General features: G+C 38.8%; 1 protein-coding gene across 1 annotated transcript in view; it reads left to right on the plus strand.

The window, feature by feature from the left end:
- Positions 1–19,809, plus strand: part of MROH2B (maestro heat like repeat family member 2B) — a 107,821-nt gene that overhangs the window by 73,653 nt on the left and 14,359 nt on the right. The window contains exons 31-34 of the mRNA XM_053598847.1: positions 16,578–16,735; positions 17,329–17,455; positions 17,974–18,161; positions 19,329–19,469. Of these exons, the coding sequence (XP_053454822.1) occupies positions 16,578–16,735; positions 17,329–17,455; positions 17,974–18,161; positions 19,329–19,469 (614 nt within the window). The remainder of the gene's footprint in view (positions 1–16,577; positions 16,736–17,328; positions 17,456–17,973; positions 18,162–19,328; positions 19,470–19,809) is intronic.

The raw sequence follows: 19,809 nt of genomic DNA on the forward strand, positions 1-19,809 counted from the left end.
TCTCACTGGGGTTAGATGATATCTCAGGGTTGTTTTGATTTGCATTTCTCTAATATATAGAGATGATGAACATTTTTTCATATGTTTGTTAGCTATTCGTCTGTCATCTTTAGAGAAAGTTCTATTCATGTCTCTTGCCCATTGATATAAGGGATTGTTGGCTTTTTTCATGTGGGTTAATTTGAGTTCTCTATAGATCCTGGTTATCAAGCTTTTGTCTGATTGAAAATATGCAAATATCCTTTCCCATTGTGTAGGTTGTCTCTTTGCTTTGGTTATTGTGTCCTTAGCTGTACAGAAGCTTTTCAGTTTAATGAAGTCCCATTTGTTTATTTTTGATGTTGTTGCAATTGCCATGGCAGTCTTCTTCATGAAGTCTTCCCCCAGGCCAATATCTTCCAGTGTTTTTCCTATGCTTTCTTTGAGGATTTTTATTGTTTCATGCCTTAAATTTAAGTCCTTTATCCATCTTGAATCAATTTTTGTGAGTGGGGAAAGGTGTGGGTCCAGTTTCAGTCTTTTACATGTAGACATCCAGTTCTCCCAACACCATTTATTGAATAGGGAGTCTTTCCCCCAAGGTAAGTTCTTGTTTGGTTTATCGAAGATTAGGTGGTTGTAAGATGTTAGTTTCATTTCTTGGTGTTCAATTCGATTCCAAGTGTCTATGTCTCTGTTTTTGTGCCAGTACCATGCTGTCTTGAGCACTATGGCTTTGTAGTACAGACTAAAATCTGGTATGCTGATGCCCCCAGCTTTATTTTTGTTACTAAGAACTGCCTTAGCTATACGGAGTTTTTTCCGGTTCCATACAAAACGCAGAATCATTTTTTCCAAATCTTGAAAGTACGATGTAGGTACTTTGATAGGAATGGCATTGAATAGGTAGATAGCTTTGGGAAGTATAGACATTTTAACAATGTTGATTCTTCCCATCCATGAGCATGGTATGTTCTTCCATTTGTTAATATCCTCTGCTATTTCCTTTCTGAGGATTTCATAGTTTTCTTTATAGAGGTCCTTCACCTCCTTCGTTAGGTATATTTCCAGGTATTTCATTTTCTTTGAAACTATGGTGAAGGGAGTTGTGTCCTTAATTAGCTTCTCATCTTGACTGTTATTGGTGTATACAAAGGCTACTGACTTGTGGACATTGATTTTATATCCTGAAACATTACTGTATTTCTTGATGACTTCTAGGAGTCTTGTGGTTGAGTCTTTGGGGTTCTCTAAGTATAAGATCATGTCGTCAGCAAAGAGGGAGAGTTTGACCTCCTCTGCTCCCATGTGGATTCCCTTTATTTCCTTGTCTTGCCTAATTGTATTGGCTAGAACTTCCAGCACTACGTTGAATAGTAAAGGTGACAGAGGACAACCTTGTCTGGTTCCAGTTCTAAGAGGAAAAGCTTTCAGTTTTACTCCATTCAGTAAAATATTGGCTGTGGGTTTGTCATAGATAGCTTCAATCAGTTTTAGAAATGTGCCACCTATGCCTATACTCTTCAGAGTTCTAATTAGAAAAGGATGCTGGATTTTATCAAATGCTTTTTCTGCATCTATTGAGAGGATCATGTGATCTTTATTTTTGCCTCTGTTAATATGGTGGATAACGTTTATAGACTTGCGTATGTTAAACCAGCCTTGCATCCCTGGGATGAAGCCTACTTGATCATGATGAATGACTTTTTTGATGATAAGCTGTAATCTATTAGCTAGGATTTTGTTGAGAATTTTTGCGTCTATGTTCATGAGTGAGATTGGTCTGAAATTCTCCTTTTTGTTTGGGTCTTTTCCTGGTTTTGGTATCAGGGTGATGTTTGCTTCATAGAATGTGTTGGGGAAGATTCCTTCTTCCTCAGTTTTTTGGAATAATTTCTGCAGTACAGGAATAAGCTCTTCCTTGAAGGTTTGATAGAATTCTGGAGTGAAGCCATCTGGACCAGGGCATTTTTTAGTTGGAAGCTTTTTTATTGTTTCTTTGAACTCAGTGCTTGAAATTGGTCTGTTCAGGAGGTCTATTTCATCCTGGCTAAGTCTAGGGAGAGGGTGTGATTCCAAATATTGATCCATTTCCTTCACATTGTCAAATTTCTGGGCATAGAGTTTCTGGTAGTATTCAGAGATGATCTCTTGTATCTCTGTGGGATCAGTTGTTATTTCCCCTTTATCGTTTCTGATTGAGGTTATTAGAGATTTTACTTTTCTATTTCTAGTTAGCCTGGCTAATGGTTTATCTATTTTATTTATTTTTTCAAAAAACCAACTCCTTGTTTCATTAATTTTCTGAATGATTCTTTTGTTTTCAATTTCATTGATCTCTGATTTGATTTTGGATATTTCTTTTCTTCTACTGAGTTTAGGCTTAGATTGTTCTTCTTTTTCCAATTCCATAAGATCTCTTGTGAGATTGTTGATGTGCTCTCTTTCTGTTTTTCGAATGTAGGCATCTAAAGCGATGAATTTTCCTCTCAAAACTGCTTTTGCAATATCCCACAGGTTTTGGTAGCTTGTGTCTTCATTGTTGTTATGCTCAAGGAAGTTAATGATTTCCTGTTTTATTTCTTCCTTCACCCATCTGTTATTCAACAGAAGATTGTTTAATTTCCATGCCTTTGGGTGGGCTTGAGCATTTTTGTTAGAGTTGAGTTCCACCTTTAGTGCCTTATGGTCTGAAAAGATACAAGGTAAAATTTCAATTCTTTTGATTCTGTTGATATTTGTTTTGTGTCCCAGGATATGATCAATTTTGGAGAATGTTCCATGGGGTGATGAGAAGAATGTATATTCTTTATCTTTGGGGTGGAGTGTTCTATATGCATCTATCAAGCATAGTTGTTCTAGGGTCTCATTTAAATCTCTTACATCTTTGTTTAATTTCTGTTTAGAGGATCTGTCCAGCTCTGTAAGAGGTGTGTTAAAGTCCCCTGTTATGATGGTATTATCAGATATCATATTGCTCAGACTGAGTAAGGTCTGCTTCAAGAATCTGGGAGCATTTAAATTGGGTGCATAAATATTTAGAATTGAAATGTCTTCTTGTTGTAGTTTTCCCTTGACCAATATAAAGTGACCATCTTTGTCTTTTTTGACTTTAGTTGCTTTAAATCCACATGTATCTGAAAATAAGATTGCAACTCCTCTTTTCTTCTGAATTCCGTTTGCCTGAAAAATTGTCTTCCAACCCTTGACTCGGAGCTTTAATTTGTCTTTTGAGGCCAGGTGTGTTTCTTGCAGACAGCAAATGGATGGCTTGTGTTTTTTAATCCAGTCAGCCAATCTATGTCTCTTCAGTGGGGAATTCAAGCCATTAACATTTATGGAGATAATTGATAAGTGTGGTAGTATTCTATTCGTCTTATTTGGTGAGAGTCCATTGCTTAGTTTTATCTTTTGCATCAGTGTGGAGGTTAGGTTTTGTCCTTTGATTTCTGAGTTCTTACTTTGCTGCTGATCCCTTGTGGTGGTCAGTGTGCAGAACAGGTTGAAGTATTTCCTGTAGAGCTGGTCTTGTTGTGGCGAATTTCCTCAATGTTTGTATATCCATAAATGATTTGATTTCTCTGTCAATTCTGAAGCTTAGCTTAGCAGGGTACAGAATTCTGGGCTGAAAATTGTTCTGTTTAAGTAGGTTAAAGGTAGATGACCATTGTCTTCTTGCTTGGAAAGTTTCATTAGAGAAGTCTGCGGTAACTCTGATGGATTTGCCCCTGTAGGTCAACTGGCGCTTACTCCTGGCAGCTTGCAGAATCTTTTCTTTTGTCTTGACTTTGGACAGGTTCATCACAATGTGTCTTGGAGAAGCTCGGTTAGAGTTGAGGCGACCTGGGTTCCGATATCCCTCTGAAAGCAGTGTGTCAGACTCTTTGGTGATGTTTGGGAAATTTTCTTTTATAATATTCTCTAGTATGGCTTCCATTCCTCTGGGGCATTCTTCTTCCCCTTCTGGAATTCCTATAACTCGTATGTTGGAACGCTTCATAAAGTCCCATAATTCTGACAGTGAACGTTCTGCTTTCTCTCTCTTCTTTTCTGCCTCTTTTACTGTCTGAGTTATCTCAAGAACTTTGTCTTCTACCTCTGAAATTCTTTCTTCTGCATGGTCTAACCTGTTGCTGATACGAAGTATTATTTTTTAAAGATGTTTAAAATATGACAATGGAGCATTAATAGGAATTGCATTAAAATTATACATTGCTTTGGGTAGTATAGACGTTTTAACAATGTTGATTCTTTTCAGCCATGAGCATGGTATGTTTTTCCATTTGTTAACATCTTCAGCTATTTCTTTTCTTAAAGTTTAATAATTCTTTTGTAGAGATCTTTCACGTCCTTTGTTAGATAAACTCCAAAATATTTCATCTTCTTTGGCACTACTGTGAAAGGAATAGAGTCCTTTACTGTTTTTTCAGCTTGGCTATTGTTGGTATATATAAAGGCTACAGATTTATGGGTGTGGTTGATTTTGTAGCCTGAGACATTGCTGTATTCCTTGATCATGTCTAAAAGTTTTGTAGTAGAATCCCTAGTGTTTTCCAGATATACGATCATGTCATCTGTGAAGAGTGAAAGTTTGATCTCTTCTGACCCTATGTGGATACCCATGATCTCCTTTTCTTCTCTAATTGCAATGGCTAAAACTTCCATTACAATGTTAAAGAGCAATGGAGACAATGGGCGCCCTTGCCTGGTTCCTAATCTAAGTGGAAATGGTTTCAATTTAACTCCATTCAATATGATATTGGCTGCAGATTTGCTGTAGATGGCCTCTATTAGTTTAAGAAATACTAATTTTCTTAAGTGTTCTGATCATGAAGGTATGCTGGATATTATCAAAAGCTTTTTCTGCATCAATTGAGAGAATCATATGGTCTTTAATTTTTAGTTTGTTTATATGCTGTATTACATTTATAGATTTACATATATTGAACCAGCCTTGAGAGCCTGGGATAAATCCCACTTGGTCATGGTGTATAATTTTTTTGATGTGTTGTTGGATTCTGTTTGCTGGATCTTATAGAGTGTTTTAGCATCAATATTCATTTAGTGATATTGGTGTATAATTTTCTTTTCTTGTTGGGTCTTTCCCTGGTTTGGGTATCAAGGTGATGTTTGCTTCGTAGAATGTGTTGGGTACTATTCCTTCTTTTTCCGTATTTTGGAACAGTTTTAGTAATACAGGTACTAGTTCTTCTTTAAAGGTTTGGTAGAATTCTGACATAAAGCCATCTGGTCCTGGGCTTTTCTTTTTAGGGAGATTTTGTATAGTTGATGCTATTTCAGAACTTGATATACGCCTGTTCAACATTTCCGTTTTGTTCTGGCTAAGTTTTGGGAGGTGGCATACTTCCAGGTATTGGATAATTTCTTTCAGATTTTCATATTTCTGAGAGTAAAGTTTCTTGTAATATTTGTTAAGGATTTTTTGAATTTCTGAGTGGTCTGTTGTTATTTCATCATTACCCATTTATGATTGATGAAATTAGAGATTTTACTCTTTTTTTCCTGGTTAGGTTGGCCAAAGGTTTATCTATTTTATTGATCTTTTCAAAAAACCAACTTTTGGATTTATTGATCTGTTGTATAATTCTTTTGTTTTCAATTTCATTTAATTCTGCTCTGATTTTGGTTATTACTTTTCTTCTGCTGAGGTTGGAATGTTCTTCCTTCTCCAGTTGCTTGAGATGTCCCATAAAGTCATTAACTTACTCTCTTTCTGTTTTCTTCAGGAAAGCTTGCAGTGCTATAAATTTCCTTCTTAGGACTGCCTTTGGAGTATCCCAGAGGTTCTGATAATTTGTGTCTTCATTGTTGTTTTGTTCGAAAAATTTGGTGATTTCTGCCGCGGACCGCCGGTCGATGGGCCTCAGTCCGAGGGTGTTCAGGGTGAACGGTACAGGTTGGCTGAAAGGTTGACGCAGAAAAAAAAATGACAGACTGCCACACACCACGAGTGATGAAGAAAGCAGCTGTAAATTTTATTGAGTTCAGAAGTTGGTATTTATACATTTTCTTTTCAAGGTTCAAACAATGCAATTTTTATTTTGCTTATGCTTGTAAATTATCTTTGTGTCTGCATATGTGGTTTATCATGCATTACATGTTTTCAAGGTTTTTGTTTTGGGGAGGTGGTTTATCTTTTTAAGGTTTTTGCTCTAGGGAGGTGGTTTATTTTTAACACCTGGTTACTTCCTCTTATCTAGGAATGTCAAGGCTTGTGACTTCTCTTAGCTCTGTAATTGTTCTTAGTTTCTTATGATCTAATTTTTAAAATAGCTGGACATAGTCTTTTACGTATAATGCTTGACTACTTCTATATATATATATATATTTTTACCTCTATTAGTAACTATACTTTGATTCATAAGTAATTGTTTGTTAAACATTAAACTACTCTATTGATTTGTATTACATATGAAAATTAGTGAAGTAAGATGTTTTTTTTTTTAAGTAAAGTTTTACTGTAGGTGGTGATAGTGTATGTTATGTTGAAACATCTTGTTTGCCGTGCCTGCATTGTCTCAAGTCACTGACATTTATGGTAGGGACGTGCTGTTGTGCAGGCTCTCTTGGAGCCACTGAGTTCGGCACAGCCATTCTTGCTGTGTTTAATTGTGGATCAGTAAGTCATTATGTTTATTCTTAGTTTCACAAAACAAGCAGGCATTCAACTCAACAAACAGGTTTCAGAGTAAAGGTTTCTTAGGCTTTTATGCCGCACCTCGTGAGTCATTACGTTCAAACAAAGGCATGCTAGGCAACTTATGCGCTGCTGTCGCAAACCAGGGGTGCTGGGGGTTTCGCTCCGGGGAGCACATACCACCTACTCACGCATTTTATAATGCGGACAGCGCCACTTTACCCCGGCTAGATGCCGGGGGTGCGGCATTTTCCCCTTTTTTGTTTGTGAAGCGTAATTTAAAGAGGTCTTGGCGAACAGCCTTTATGGAGGAAAACACACAACGAAGAAGACATGGTAACAGTAAGACAACACAGAATATCAGACATTTAATGATGACTATAAACACAATGTACTGAATTCAGGTTACAGGATTTAAGGTTTTAAGATTATCAGTCAGTGATTGAGCTAATGCATCCAGGGATGCAATAGGTAGATGAGATTCACTTATAGTTGAGATGTCCTTTTGAAGGGTGTGTAAATTGTGTGTTATGTCATTGTCTTTCCATACACCCTGTAAATGTGTTTTTGTTTTTTCCCATGATGTAGAAAGATTGTAAGGTAAAGGTGTAACACAGATAGCTTGAAAGGTTGAGTGACATTTAGTCTGTAGTTTATGTTGTATGAACTTAATATCTTGTCCTAAAGTTAATACTACTTCTTCTAAAATATTTAATTTTGCTTTAAGTTTATTATCTATGCTGGCCTGTGTTAGTAAGGCTAAAGTTACGTTATTGTTTAAAGTATTGACAAAGTGTGTTGTGTGCACTTGTACTAAAGTTGTGGTGGCTACAGTAAAAGTAGTTACTATAGAAATTAAAGCTAGAATGCCTAAAATTAATGTTGTTACAAATCTTTTTGGTCTAATTAATTCATTCACTGTTTGTAATACTTGTAAAGCAGAATTATCATACTAAGGATCATTCTGTAAATTAACAGGTAACATTACATAAGAAGGTTTTTTTTACAATTAACATAACATTCAGTAATTTATTATTTATATGAAATATATCAGAAGAAGTAATACAATTGGTTATTTTTATAAGTTAAAAGATTTTAAAGGAAATACATAGTCAACTGGATCACATGTAAATTCTTTCACAAATTCTCTTTTATGAGTTTCATTTAACCTGCACAGACCATCTACAAACATTCTAAACTTTCTTGAACTTTTGCTCTGCCTTTTACTTTCTTACATAACTATTCTGTTTTAGAAAAAAATTTATCACACAAGATTCTTTTTTTACACAATGCCATTCTCCTGTTTAATTTTTCTTACTCTCAAAAATTCACTTTTCACCAAACAGGATTCCAGTTTACTATGAAGTCACTTATTCACTCAGCTAAACTGATAATTAGAAGGTTTAAAAGGTAAGAATCTTATTCGTTGACAAAGATTCAGTTTGTAAAAATATTTTTCTTATTTATACAAATTACTAGTGGCAAAGGGCCAATAATAAAGGTTTTAAACTTCACCCTTGGGATTCCGCCAGTGCTGCTGTCTGGGGGCTGTAACACTTGGGAGGCAGGCCCGCCCCACGAAGGGCAGGGGGGCCCTCAGCTTTCTTTCTCGCTGGGTCTTTTCAGCCGTCTTGGAGTCAGTGGAAATGTGTCCGGTGGTTTTGTTTGCTATTGGCGAGTGTACTTTCATTTTTTCCAAGCGGCGGGTGAGATCTTGCAGCAGCCGCTGGCGTCTTTTTCTGCGTTGTCTTTTCTGAATCTGAGTTAACTACTCTTGGAATAACTTCAAAGTTTTTAGTATAATTTGAACTTTTACCAATTATAATTTCAACTGTTCCCGGTAAAAGTTGCCCTTTCATTGCAGTGGGGATTAAAGTAACACCGTCCCATTTGGATAATAAGACATTCCTTTCACTTGTTAAATTTAAACCTGCACTCCCAGGAGTGCCCCGTGAAAGGTCATGAATAGTAAATTTAGGGGCTTGAGGATTTAATGTAGATAAAGGCTGTGTGTTATAAGCTACAGCCTGCTCTCCCTTGGGGCCTGGGCTGGGAGAATGCCCCTTTGCTAGTTTTTTGATTTCTGTACGTCCTGATCCTCAGGATCAGTGTCCCCCTTGTCATTCAAGGGGGTTCCATCCTTATGAAATTTTGATTTACATTTATTTTTTCAGTGTCTGTCCTTCTTACAGCGAGGGCATAAGCCGGGTGGGTCCCCCCTCGGCTTATTGGTATGGGACTGTTTACAGTCCTTCTGTATGCGTCCTGGCTTGCCACAATTGTAGCAAGTGTTGGTAGGAGCTGTTTGTCCCTTACCTCCTTTATTGAAGATATTTTTAACATAGGCGCTGAATTTCTGACCTTGCATTGCTGCAGCATAAGCCATACCCTGGGCTATAGCTGGTGAGGCATCCATGTATGCTTTTAACTGTTTGAGCAACAGTGATGTGCCCTCAGACGGGAGGAGCATTCTGTTAATGGCTTCTTCTAAGCGAGAAATAAAGTCAGGATAAGATTCCTCCATACCTTGCTTAATAAGAAAATGTATAAGCTCCTCCAACCGTTTGAGGGACACATGAAATCCATTCTTAACCAACAAACGCTGTAACATGACACTTAACATACGTTCCTCCTTGATCAATGCGTGCCCCATGAATACCTGCGGATTGCTCACACGTAACCGGTCAGCCTTTACCGGCGGGACTCGAGCTCCCTGGTGAGAGTCGCCTTCAACCTGAAAAGAGAGAGAAAGAAAGAAAAAGAAAGATCACCTGTCCTTCAAGTCCCTGTTCGGGCGCCAGCTGCCGCGGACCGCCGGTCGATGGGCCTCAGTCCGAGGGTGCTCAGGGCGAACGGTACAGGTTGGCTGAAAGGTTGACGCAGAAAAAAAAATGACAGACTGCCACACACCACGAGTGATGAAGAAAGCAGCTGTAAATTTTATTGAGTTCAGAAGTTGGTATTTATACATTTTCTTTTCAAGGTTCAAACAATGCAATTTTTATTTTGCTTATGCTTGTAAATTATCTTTGTGTCTGCATATGTGGTTTATCATGCATTACATGTTTTCAAGGTTTTTGTTTTGGGGAGGTGGTTTATCTTTTCAAGGTTTTTGCTCTAGGGAGGTGGTTTATTTTTAACACCTGGTTACTTCCTCTTATCTAGGAATGTCAAGGCTTGTGACTTCTCTTAGCTCTGTAATTGTTCTCAGTTTCTTATGATCTTATTTTTAAAATAGCTGGACATAGTCTTTTACGTATAATGCTTGACTACTTCTATATATATATATATATTTTTACCTCTATTAGTAACTATACTTTGATTCATAAGTAATTGTTTGTTAAACATTAAACTACTCTATTGATTTGTATTACATATGAAAATTAGTGAAGTAAGATGTTTTTTTTTTTAAGTAAAGTTTTACTGTAGGTGGTGATAGTGTATGTTATGTTGAAACATCTTGTTTGCCGTGCCTGCATTGTCTCAAGTCACTGACATTTATGGTAGGGACGTGCTGTTGTGCAGGCTCTCTTGGAGCCACTGAGTTCGGCACAGCCATTCTTGCTGTGTTTAATTGTGGATCAGTAAGTCATTATGTTTATTCTTAGTTTCACAAAACAAGCAGGCATTCAACTCAACAAACAGGTTTCAGAGTAAAGGTTTCTTAGGCTTTTATGCCGCACCTCGTGAGTCATTACGTTCAAACAAAGGCATGCTAGGCAACTTATGCGCTGCTGTCGCAAACCAGGGGTGCTGGGGGTTTCGCTCCGGGGAGCACATACCACCTACTCACGCATTTTATAATGCGGACAGCGCCACTTTACCCCGGCTAGATGCCGGGGGTGCGGCATTTTCCCCTTTTTTGTTTGTGAAGCGTAATTTAAAGAGGTCTTGGCGAACAGCCTTTATGGAGGAAAACACACAACGAAGAAGACATGGTAACAGTAAGACAACACAGAATATCAGACATTTAATGATGACTATAAACACAATGTACTGAATTCAGGTTACAGGATTTAAGGTTTTAAGATTATCAGTCAGTGATTGAGCTAATGCATCCAGGGATGCAATAGGTAGATGAGATTCACTTATAGTTGAGATGTCCTTTTGAAGGGTGTGTAAATTGTGTGTTATGTCATTGTCTTTCCATACACCCTGTAAATGTGTTTTTGTTTTTTCCCATGATGTAGAAAGATTGTAAGGTAAAGGTGTAACACAGATAGCTTGAAAGGTTGAGTGACATTTAGTCTGTAGTTTATGTTGTATGAACTTAATATCTTGTCCTAAAGTTAATACTACTTCTTCTAAAATATTTAATTTTGCTTTAAGTTTATTATCTATGCTGGCCTGTGTTAGTAAGGCTAAAGTTACGTTATTGTTTAAAGTATTGACAAAGTGTGTTGTGTGCACTTGTACTAAAGTTGTGGTGGCTACAGTAAAAGTAGTTACTATAGAAATTAAAGCTAGAATGCCTAAAATTAATGTTGTTACAAATCTTTTTGGTCTAATTAATTCATTCACTGTTTGTAATACTTGTAAAGCAGAATTATCATACTAAGGATCATTCTGTAAATTAACAGGTAACATTACATAAGAAGGTTTTTTTTACAATTAACATAACATTCAGTAATTTATTATTTATATGAAATATATCAGAAGAAGTAATACAATTGGTTATTTTTATAAGTTAAAAGATTTTAAAGGAAATACATAGTCAACTGGATCACATGTAAATTCTTTCACAAATTCTCTTTTATGAGTTTCATTTAACCTGCACAGACCATCTACAAACATTCTAAACTTTCTTGAACTTTTGCTCTGCCTTTTACTTTCTTACATAACTATTCTGTTTTAGAAAAAAATTTATCACACAAGATTCTTTTTTTACACAATGCCATTCTCCTGTTTAATTTTTCTTACTCTCAAAAATTCACTTTTCACCAAACAGGATTCCAGTTTACTATGAAGTCACTTATTCACTCAGCTAAACTGATAATTAGAAGGTTTAAAAGGTAAGAATCTTATTCGTTGACAAAGATTCAGTTTGTAAAAATATTTTTCTTATTTATACAAATTACTAGTGGCAAAGGGCCAATAATAAAGGTTTTAAACTTCACCCTTGGGATTCCGCCAGTGCTGCTGTCTGGGGGCTGTAACACTTGGGAGGCAGGCCCGCCCCACGAAGGGCAGGGGGGCCCTCAGCTTTCTTTCTCGCTGGGTCTTTTCAGCCGTCTTGGAGTCAGTGGAAATGTGTCCGGTGGTTTTGTTTGCTATTGGCGAGTGTACTTTCATTTTTTCCAAGCGGCGGGTGAGATCTTGCAGCAGCCGCTGGCGTCTTTTTCTGCGTTGTCTTTTCTGAATCTGAGTTAACTACTCTTGGAATAACTTCAAAGTTTTTAGTATAATTTGAACTTTTACCAATTATAATTTCAACTGTTCCCGGTAAAAGTTGCCCTTTCATTGCAGTGGGGATTAAAGTAACACCGTCCCATTTGGATAATAAGACATTCCTTTCACTTGTTAAATTTAAACCTGCACTCCCAGGAGTGCCCCGTGAAAGGTCATGAATAGTAAATTTAGGGGCTTGAGGATTTAATGTAGATAAAGGCTGTGTGTTATAAGCTACAGCCTGCTCTCCCTTGGGGCCTGGGCTGGGAGAATGCCCCTTTGCTAGTTTTTTGATTTCTGTACGTCCTGATCCTCAGGATCAGTGTCCCCCTTGTCATTCAAGGGGGTTCCATCCTTATGAAATTTTGATTTACATTTATTTTTTCAGTGTCTGTCCTTCTTACAGCGAGGGCATAAGCCGGGTGGGTCCCCCCTCGGCTTATTGGTATGGGACTGTTTACAGTCCTTCTGTATGCGTCCTGGCTTGCCACAATTGTAGCAAGTGTTGGTAGGAGCTGTTTGTCCCTTACCTCCTTTATTGAAGATATTTTTAACATAGGCGCTGAATTTCTGACCTTGCATTGCTGCAGCATAAGCCATACCCTGGGCTATAGCTGGTGAGGCATCCATGTATGCTTTTAACTGTTTGAGCAACAGTGATGTGCCCTCAGACGGGAGGAGCATTCTGTTAATGGCTTCTTCTAAGCGAGAAATAAAGTCAGGATAAGATTCCTCCATACCTTGCTTAATAAGAAAATGTATAAGCTCCTCCAACCGTTTGAGGGACACATGAAATCCATTCTTAACCAACAAACGCTGTAACATGACACTTAACATACGTTCCTCCTTGATCAATGCGTGCCCCATGAATACCTGCGGATTGCTCACACGTAACCGGTCAGCCTTTACCGGCGGGACTCGAGCTCCCTGGTGAGAGTCGCCTTCAACCTGAAAAGAGAGAGAAAGAAAGAAAAAGAAAGATCACCTGTCCTTCAAGTCCCTGTTCGGGCGCCAGCTGCCGCGGACCGCCGGTCGATGGGCCTCAGTCCGAGGGTGCTCAGGGCGAACGGTACAGGTTGGCTGAAAGGTTGACGCAGAAAAAAAAATGACAGACTGCCACACACCACGAGTGATGAAGAAAGCAGCTGTAAATTTTATTGAGTTCAGAAGTTGGTATTTATACATTTTCTTTTCAAGGTTCAAACAATGCAATTTTTATTTTGCTTATGCTTGTAAATTATCTTTGTGTCTGCATATGTGGTTTATCATGCATTACATGTTTTCAAGGTTTTTGTTTTGGGGAGGTGGTTTATCTTTTCAAGGTTTTTGCTCTAGGGAGGTGGTTTATTTTTAACACCTGGTTACTTCCTCTTATCTAGGAATGTCAAGGCTTGTGACTTCTCTTAGCTCTGTAATTGTTCTCAGTTTCTTATGATCTTATTTTTAAAATAGCTGGACATAGTCTTTTACGTATAATGCTTGACTACTTCTATATATATATATATTTTTTTACCTCTATTAGTAACTATACTTTGATTCATAAGTAATTGTTTGTTAAACATTAAACTACTCTATTGATTTGTATTACATATGAAAATTAGTGAAGTAAGATGTTTTTTTTTTTAAGTAAAGTTTTACTGTAGGTGGTGATAGTGTATGTTATGTTGAAACATCTTGTTTGCCGTGCCTGCATTGTCTCAAGTCACTGACATTTATGGTAGGGACGTGCTGTTGTGCAGGCTCTCTTGGAGCCACTGAGTTCGGCACAGCCATTCTTGCTGTGTTTAATTGTGGATCAGTAAGTCATTATGTTTATTCTTAGTTTCACAAAACAAGCAGGCATTCAACTCAACAAACAGGTTTCAGAGTAAAGGTTTCTTAGGCTTTTATGCCGCACCTCGTGAGTCATTACGTTCAAACAAAGGCATGCTAGGCAACTTATGCGCTGCTGTCGCAAACCAGGGGTGCTGGGGGTTTCGCTCCGGGGAGCACATACCACCTACTCACGCATTTTATAATGCGGACAGCGCCACTTCACCCCGGCTAGATGCCGGGGGTGCGGCAGATTTCCTTCTTAATCTCATCTATAATGCATCTATCCTTCAGCATAACGTTATTTAGCTTCCATGTTTTTGTATGGGTATGCAGATTCCTGTTGTTATTGAGTACAACTTTTATTCTATGATGGTCTGAGAAGATGCAAGGAATAATTTCTTTTTTTTTAAATTTGCTAAGGTTAGATTTGTGGCCTAGGATGTGGTCGATTTTGGAGTATGTTCTGTGGGCTGATGAGAAGAATGTGTATTCAGTTTTGTTGGGATGAAATGTTAAGTCCAGACGTTGAATGGTTGAGTTTAAATCTTAGATTTCTTTGCTTAGCTTATTTTTGGAGGATCTATCCAGCACTGCTAAAGGGGTGTTAAAATCTCCAACTACTATGGAACTGGAGGAAATCAAGTTGCTCATGTCTGTGAGAGTTTCTCTTATGAAATTAGGTGCATTCTGGTTGGGTGCATAAATATTGATAATTGAAATCGCATCATATTGAGTATTACCTTTAACAAATATGAAGTGTCCATCCTTATCCTTCCTTATTTTGGTTGGTTTAAAGCCTATTGCATCTGCAAATAGGATTGCAATGCCTGCTTTCTTCTGTTTTACATTTGCCTGGAGTATAAATGACCATCCCTTCACCTTGAGTCTATATTTGTCTTTTAATGTAAGATGAGATTCTTGTATGCAGCAGATATCTGGCTTGAGTTGTTGTATCCAGTCAGTCAACCTGTGCCTCTTTAAAGGACAATTTAAACCATTCATATTAATTGAGAATATTGATAAGCCTTTTGAGTGTCCGGTGGACATTTTTAATCCTTTTGCGACTGTGGAAGTTGGAATTTGATCAAAATTTTCTGGGTGGGTTTACTTTTGTGGTGGAGGATTATGCTGGTCTTTATGGAGGATAGGTCTGAGAATATCCTGGAGAGCTGGTTTAGTTGTGGCAAATTTCTTCAACATGTGAATGTCATTAAAGTATTTAATTTCTCCATCATAAATGAAACTCAGTTTAGCTGGGTACAGGATCTTGGGTTGAAAGTTACTTTGTTTTAGGAGATTAAAATTCGATGACCATCCTCTTCTAGCTTGAAAGGTTTCAGCAGAGAGATCTGCAGTTATTCTAATATTCTTCCCCTTGTAGATAATGGTTTTCTTTTGTTTGGCTGCTTTCAGAATTTTCTACTTCATATTAACTTTAGTAAAATTGATTATGTTGTGTCTGGGGATGTCTTATTTGGGTTAAGTTGTGCTGGAGTTCTGAAACTGCTATCTGAATTTCAGAATCTCTTGGCATGTCTGGAAAGTTCTCTTTCAAAATCTCATGGAGAAGAGACTGTGTGCCTTGTGAAGCCACTTCATCGCTTTTGGGGATCCCTATAAGACGAATATGGTTTTCTTCGAATTATACCTGAGTTCTCTGAGAGAGTGATCTGTTTTTGCCCTCCATTTCTCTTCCTTTTTGAGAGTTTGGGAGCATTTGAAAGCTTTGTCTTTGATGTCAGAAATCCTTTCTTCTGCTTGCTCCATTCTGTTACTGAGGGATTCTACTGTGTTTCTCAGATCTTTGAGGGCTGCAACTTCTTGTCTCAATGTGTCAAAATCTTTGTTCATTTGGTCTTTGAATTCGTTGAATACTTGAGACATCTTTTGGGTTACTGCTTGGAATTCTAATTCAATCTTATTTGCTATCCAGATTCTGAATTCAATTTCTGACATCTCAGTTATTTGTTTGTGCATGGGATCTTGTGCTTTGTCTGCCCCATTGTTCCTTGGGGGAGTTGATCTACTCTGATCATTCATATTGCCAGAGTTTTTCCCTTGATTTCACCTCATGGTTATTTTTCACCATTGCCGCTGGCCATCCTCAGAGTTGGGGATGTGTCTCTCCAAGATTAGACCCCAGTGTGATCCCTCTATTGTTGCTGGATCTTTGTAGGGAGTGACCTTGTGTAGCTCCTCTGGGGCTTCCCCAGCCAGGCAGTTCTTGTTCTGGGAGCAGCTCTGGAGTGTGGCACACAAACAGATTCAGCAATAGGGTGGGGGGTGGTGCACACGGTTCTGGGAGTGCTTGGCGCTCAGTGACTTTGGCATAGAGGGCCCAAGGTTCCAGCAGTCTCTGGCCAGGAAAAGGGCTCCACGCAGATGCAGGGAGGGCTCCAGAGGGCACACAGCTACCAGAGTCCCTGGCCAGATGAGCAGGTGGGTGTGGAGGCAGTGAGGGTAAGGGAGGGAGGATGCGGGGTTGTGCGGCTCATTGGGAGGCCCAGCAGGCGGGGTAGCATGTCCCACAACAGCTCTTCCAGAGGTCTGGGAGAGTGCCAATTGCTGATCGCAGAACAGCTCTTCCAGAGGTCCAGGAGGGTGCCAATAGCGGGGTCCCGGTACAGCTCTTCCAGAGGTCCAGGAGGGTGCAGATTGCGGGTCCTGGTGCAGCTCTTCTGGAGGTGGGAGGGTGCAGATCTGCAACTTAACTTTTGACTTTACTTTTTCTTTGTAGCTGTTGGAGGTCTTGAATGCAATTTACCATCACATGCCAGTCCTCAGACAAAAGGAGGAAAGTTTTCAGCTTATGTTAGAAGCCATCTCCCAGATAGCAAGCTTTCACATGGATGCAGTTGTTGTCAACCTTTTACAGAAACCTCTGCCCTTTGACAGGTAGATTCTAATTGAACTGACCCCTTCTCCCAGAAAGGCCACTCTATAAAGCATTGGGGAAGGATTTATTGTTTGAGATAAAGATAGTAACAAAGGTTGAAAGCATCTCACTTGAATAACAATTTAAAAATTGGTACCTGAATCACACACAATGTTTTTCCAAGAGTTTTTCATAAGTATATATACTTATATATTCAATATAGATTGATATAAATATATACATACACAAGGTATATATACTCAATCAGGAAATACAGATTCTCATTAAATGATAATGAGATTTTTGGAAAAAATATACACCATAGAAGTAAGTGAATATTAGAAAGTTGATATTTCTCCTTTTTCTGGTGTCCCAGAATGCATCTATGTGAGAAGTTTCCATCCTAAGAGACATTAACAAACTCCCATAACTCAAAACCAGAATGCTAGGTTATTAAACAAAGTATCTTTATTATCCCCAGGCATGGCATCATGTCTATCTGTCCATGAAATTATGATTAGTCATAATGTGATTTTTAGAGTGAATCAGATGGAAAAGTTCATGGCATAAAGAGTTGTACCTTATCTATCAATTTCCTGCCTTGCCACCCCAGGGATACAAAAACATTATGGAAGGCGTTGGCTGAGAACCCAGCCTCCGGTGGGAAACTCATGCGAGCCTTAGTAGACAAACTGGAGATTGGGTTGGAGGATGACATCGCCGGGATTGAGGCAATTTCAGTGAGTTGGCCAACCCTTCAGTAGCCTGGAACTCATGTATCCTCACCTGGAACTCGGTGCTGTAGTATTAAGCATACTCTTTTCTTATGCCCTAACTTTACTCCAGTTTATATTAGATGAAGATGGTGGTGATTTTGTCTGTGGCTGATCATTTTTTGAAGCAAATTTCTCATCAGCCCCAAAGAACATCTTTGTATCTATATTTTCATGTTAGTCTTCAGATATCCAAAGCATCCTTTTTAGGTTGAAAAACTCTAATGCTGAAAAACATTTCCTCTTACATGATGGGTGCCCCAGGGCAGTCATAATATCAACATGGCAGTCCCAAGAGAAAAACATAGTCTGAACTGAGAAGCTTCCAGACCCCTAAATCCTCCCTTTTTAATGTGTTTTTACCATGAATCTGGCCAACTTGAAAGCACTCACTGGGGGAGAAAACAGACTTGCCATTCAATGCAGGGAGCAGGTGACCTTGGAGGAAAGGAGACTGCCTGACCAAGAGAGCCTTTCTCCCTCAGGTGGCTTGTGCTATACAGGAAGTGGTCTCTTGGGGCACCCCCATCACTCGCTTGTATCCAGAGCTGTTCACGCTCCTCCTGAAGCTGGTCAGCTGTACACTGGGACAGAAGATGCCCACTTCCTCCTTGAACCACAGGCGACATGTGATGCCCCAGGGAGAACGGCAGCAGATCCCAGACCCCTGCAGGTAAATGGTCAAGTAGGGAGAGCCTTCCAGAGCTGTACTGATCCCAGACGCCCAGAAGAGGGACTGTGGAAGTCGGGGTCTGTGCCTCCCACATGGCAACAAATACTGTGAAGAAACAAGGCTCTATCGTCCTTATGCCATGACACCGTGCTTTTTTCTGGAGCAGTACCTGGCCTAGCTGCCTAGAACAGTCACACAAGAAATAAGGTGGTTAGCGTGCCAGCCCCACATAGCAGGGGGGGAACATCTCTGGGCCTCATTAACAACAACGACAAAAGGTGCTATGCTCTATTCCCTAGAGGGACCACTCTATTTTCTTTGGTTTCTTTTGCTGAGACCTTTCTAAGAAATCTAGAATTCTGCCACCTTCCAAAACACTAGGGAAAGAAGAAAAGTAAAAATAAATACCACATTTTATAAAATCTAAGACTTCAACCATAGAAAGAAGCAACGTTATTTTGTGTACCATTAAGAAAGAAGGAAAGGACTCCCAATTAAACCATGATGTAATGCTTTCTTATACTTTTAAGTTTTTATTTTGTGCTTATCAAACAAAAGAGCTATTTTAGAATTATGAAGTATAAATTTTCATTCTGTATCACACCATACTTTCTACCCTTTTGTATAACTCTCCATTCCAATGTGAAATTAGGGGAAATCTTTTTAAACACATTTTAAACAGCATTTAGACTCAACACATATAGTTCCAATAATACAGGTAACTTTACTAAAATGACAACAGTATAAACAGCTGTACCTAAATCCATGTATCCATGTGTGAATACAAAGACAATAGCAACTATCTTGTAACTACTGTCTGTCCAACAAAAATTTTAACACACACCCACTCCAAGATGCATTCTGATTTTAGAGATGCTATTTTAGAATTATTGAGATACGGTATTTTTCACTTTCCCTTCTTAGGGTTTTCTTTTCTTTCTCACGTAGTGTTGATAAGATTTTATGGTATTACTGGCCCAAGTCATCTGCATGTCCCCTTAGATCCCAGGACTAAGGTGTGAGAATGGTGCTGCCTCTTTTTTCCTTGCAAACATCCCTAATCCGGGAATGGAGGAGCATTCTGGGGAGCAGGAAATGTAAACTTGGAAATTCACAACTCTCTGTATGGGGTTAACTTCCTTTTATGTTCCCACTTGTCTTCTTTAGGCTCTCAACTGCAACTCTAAAATGTTTGCAAGCCCAAGCCATGAAAGAAGGTCTTGCAAAAGAATCTGAGGAGAGGGACAACTTATGGACCCTACTCAGCAGCCCCGGGACGCATCACATAGGAGTGTGTGCACTGGCCAGGTAATGTGTAGCTATTCCGGAACCAGACACAAGGGAGAAAACCAAAAACAAAGAATAGGCATGCAATGCAGGCAACTTCACTGAGAGAAACTGACTCATCTAGGACTTACAGTCAATGGAGAACAAACAGGGAAGAAAGAGCCAAGGTGTGGGGGTGGGGGACAGATTGTATGATCAGCCCCACCCTCACTGCACCCTTCAAAAGAAAAAAAGGGTGCCTCGAGTGAACGGCATTAGACAAACTACATTTAAATTGGACAACTGGGTAGGCTATTTTAAAGCTTAAAATTATTTACCAGATGAACAAATACACTAAGATTTCTTCCATTGTTTGGGGATA

Source organism: Nycticebus coucang, chromosome 1, assembly GCF_027406575.1.
Source record: "Nycticebus coucang isolate mNycCou1 chromosome 1, mNycCou1.pri, whole genome shotgun sequence".
Taxonomy (NCBI): domain Eukaryota; kingdom Metazoa; phylum Chordata; class Mammalia; order Primates; family Lorisidae; genus Nycticebus; species Nycticebus coucang.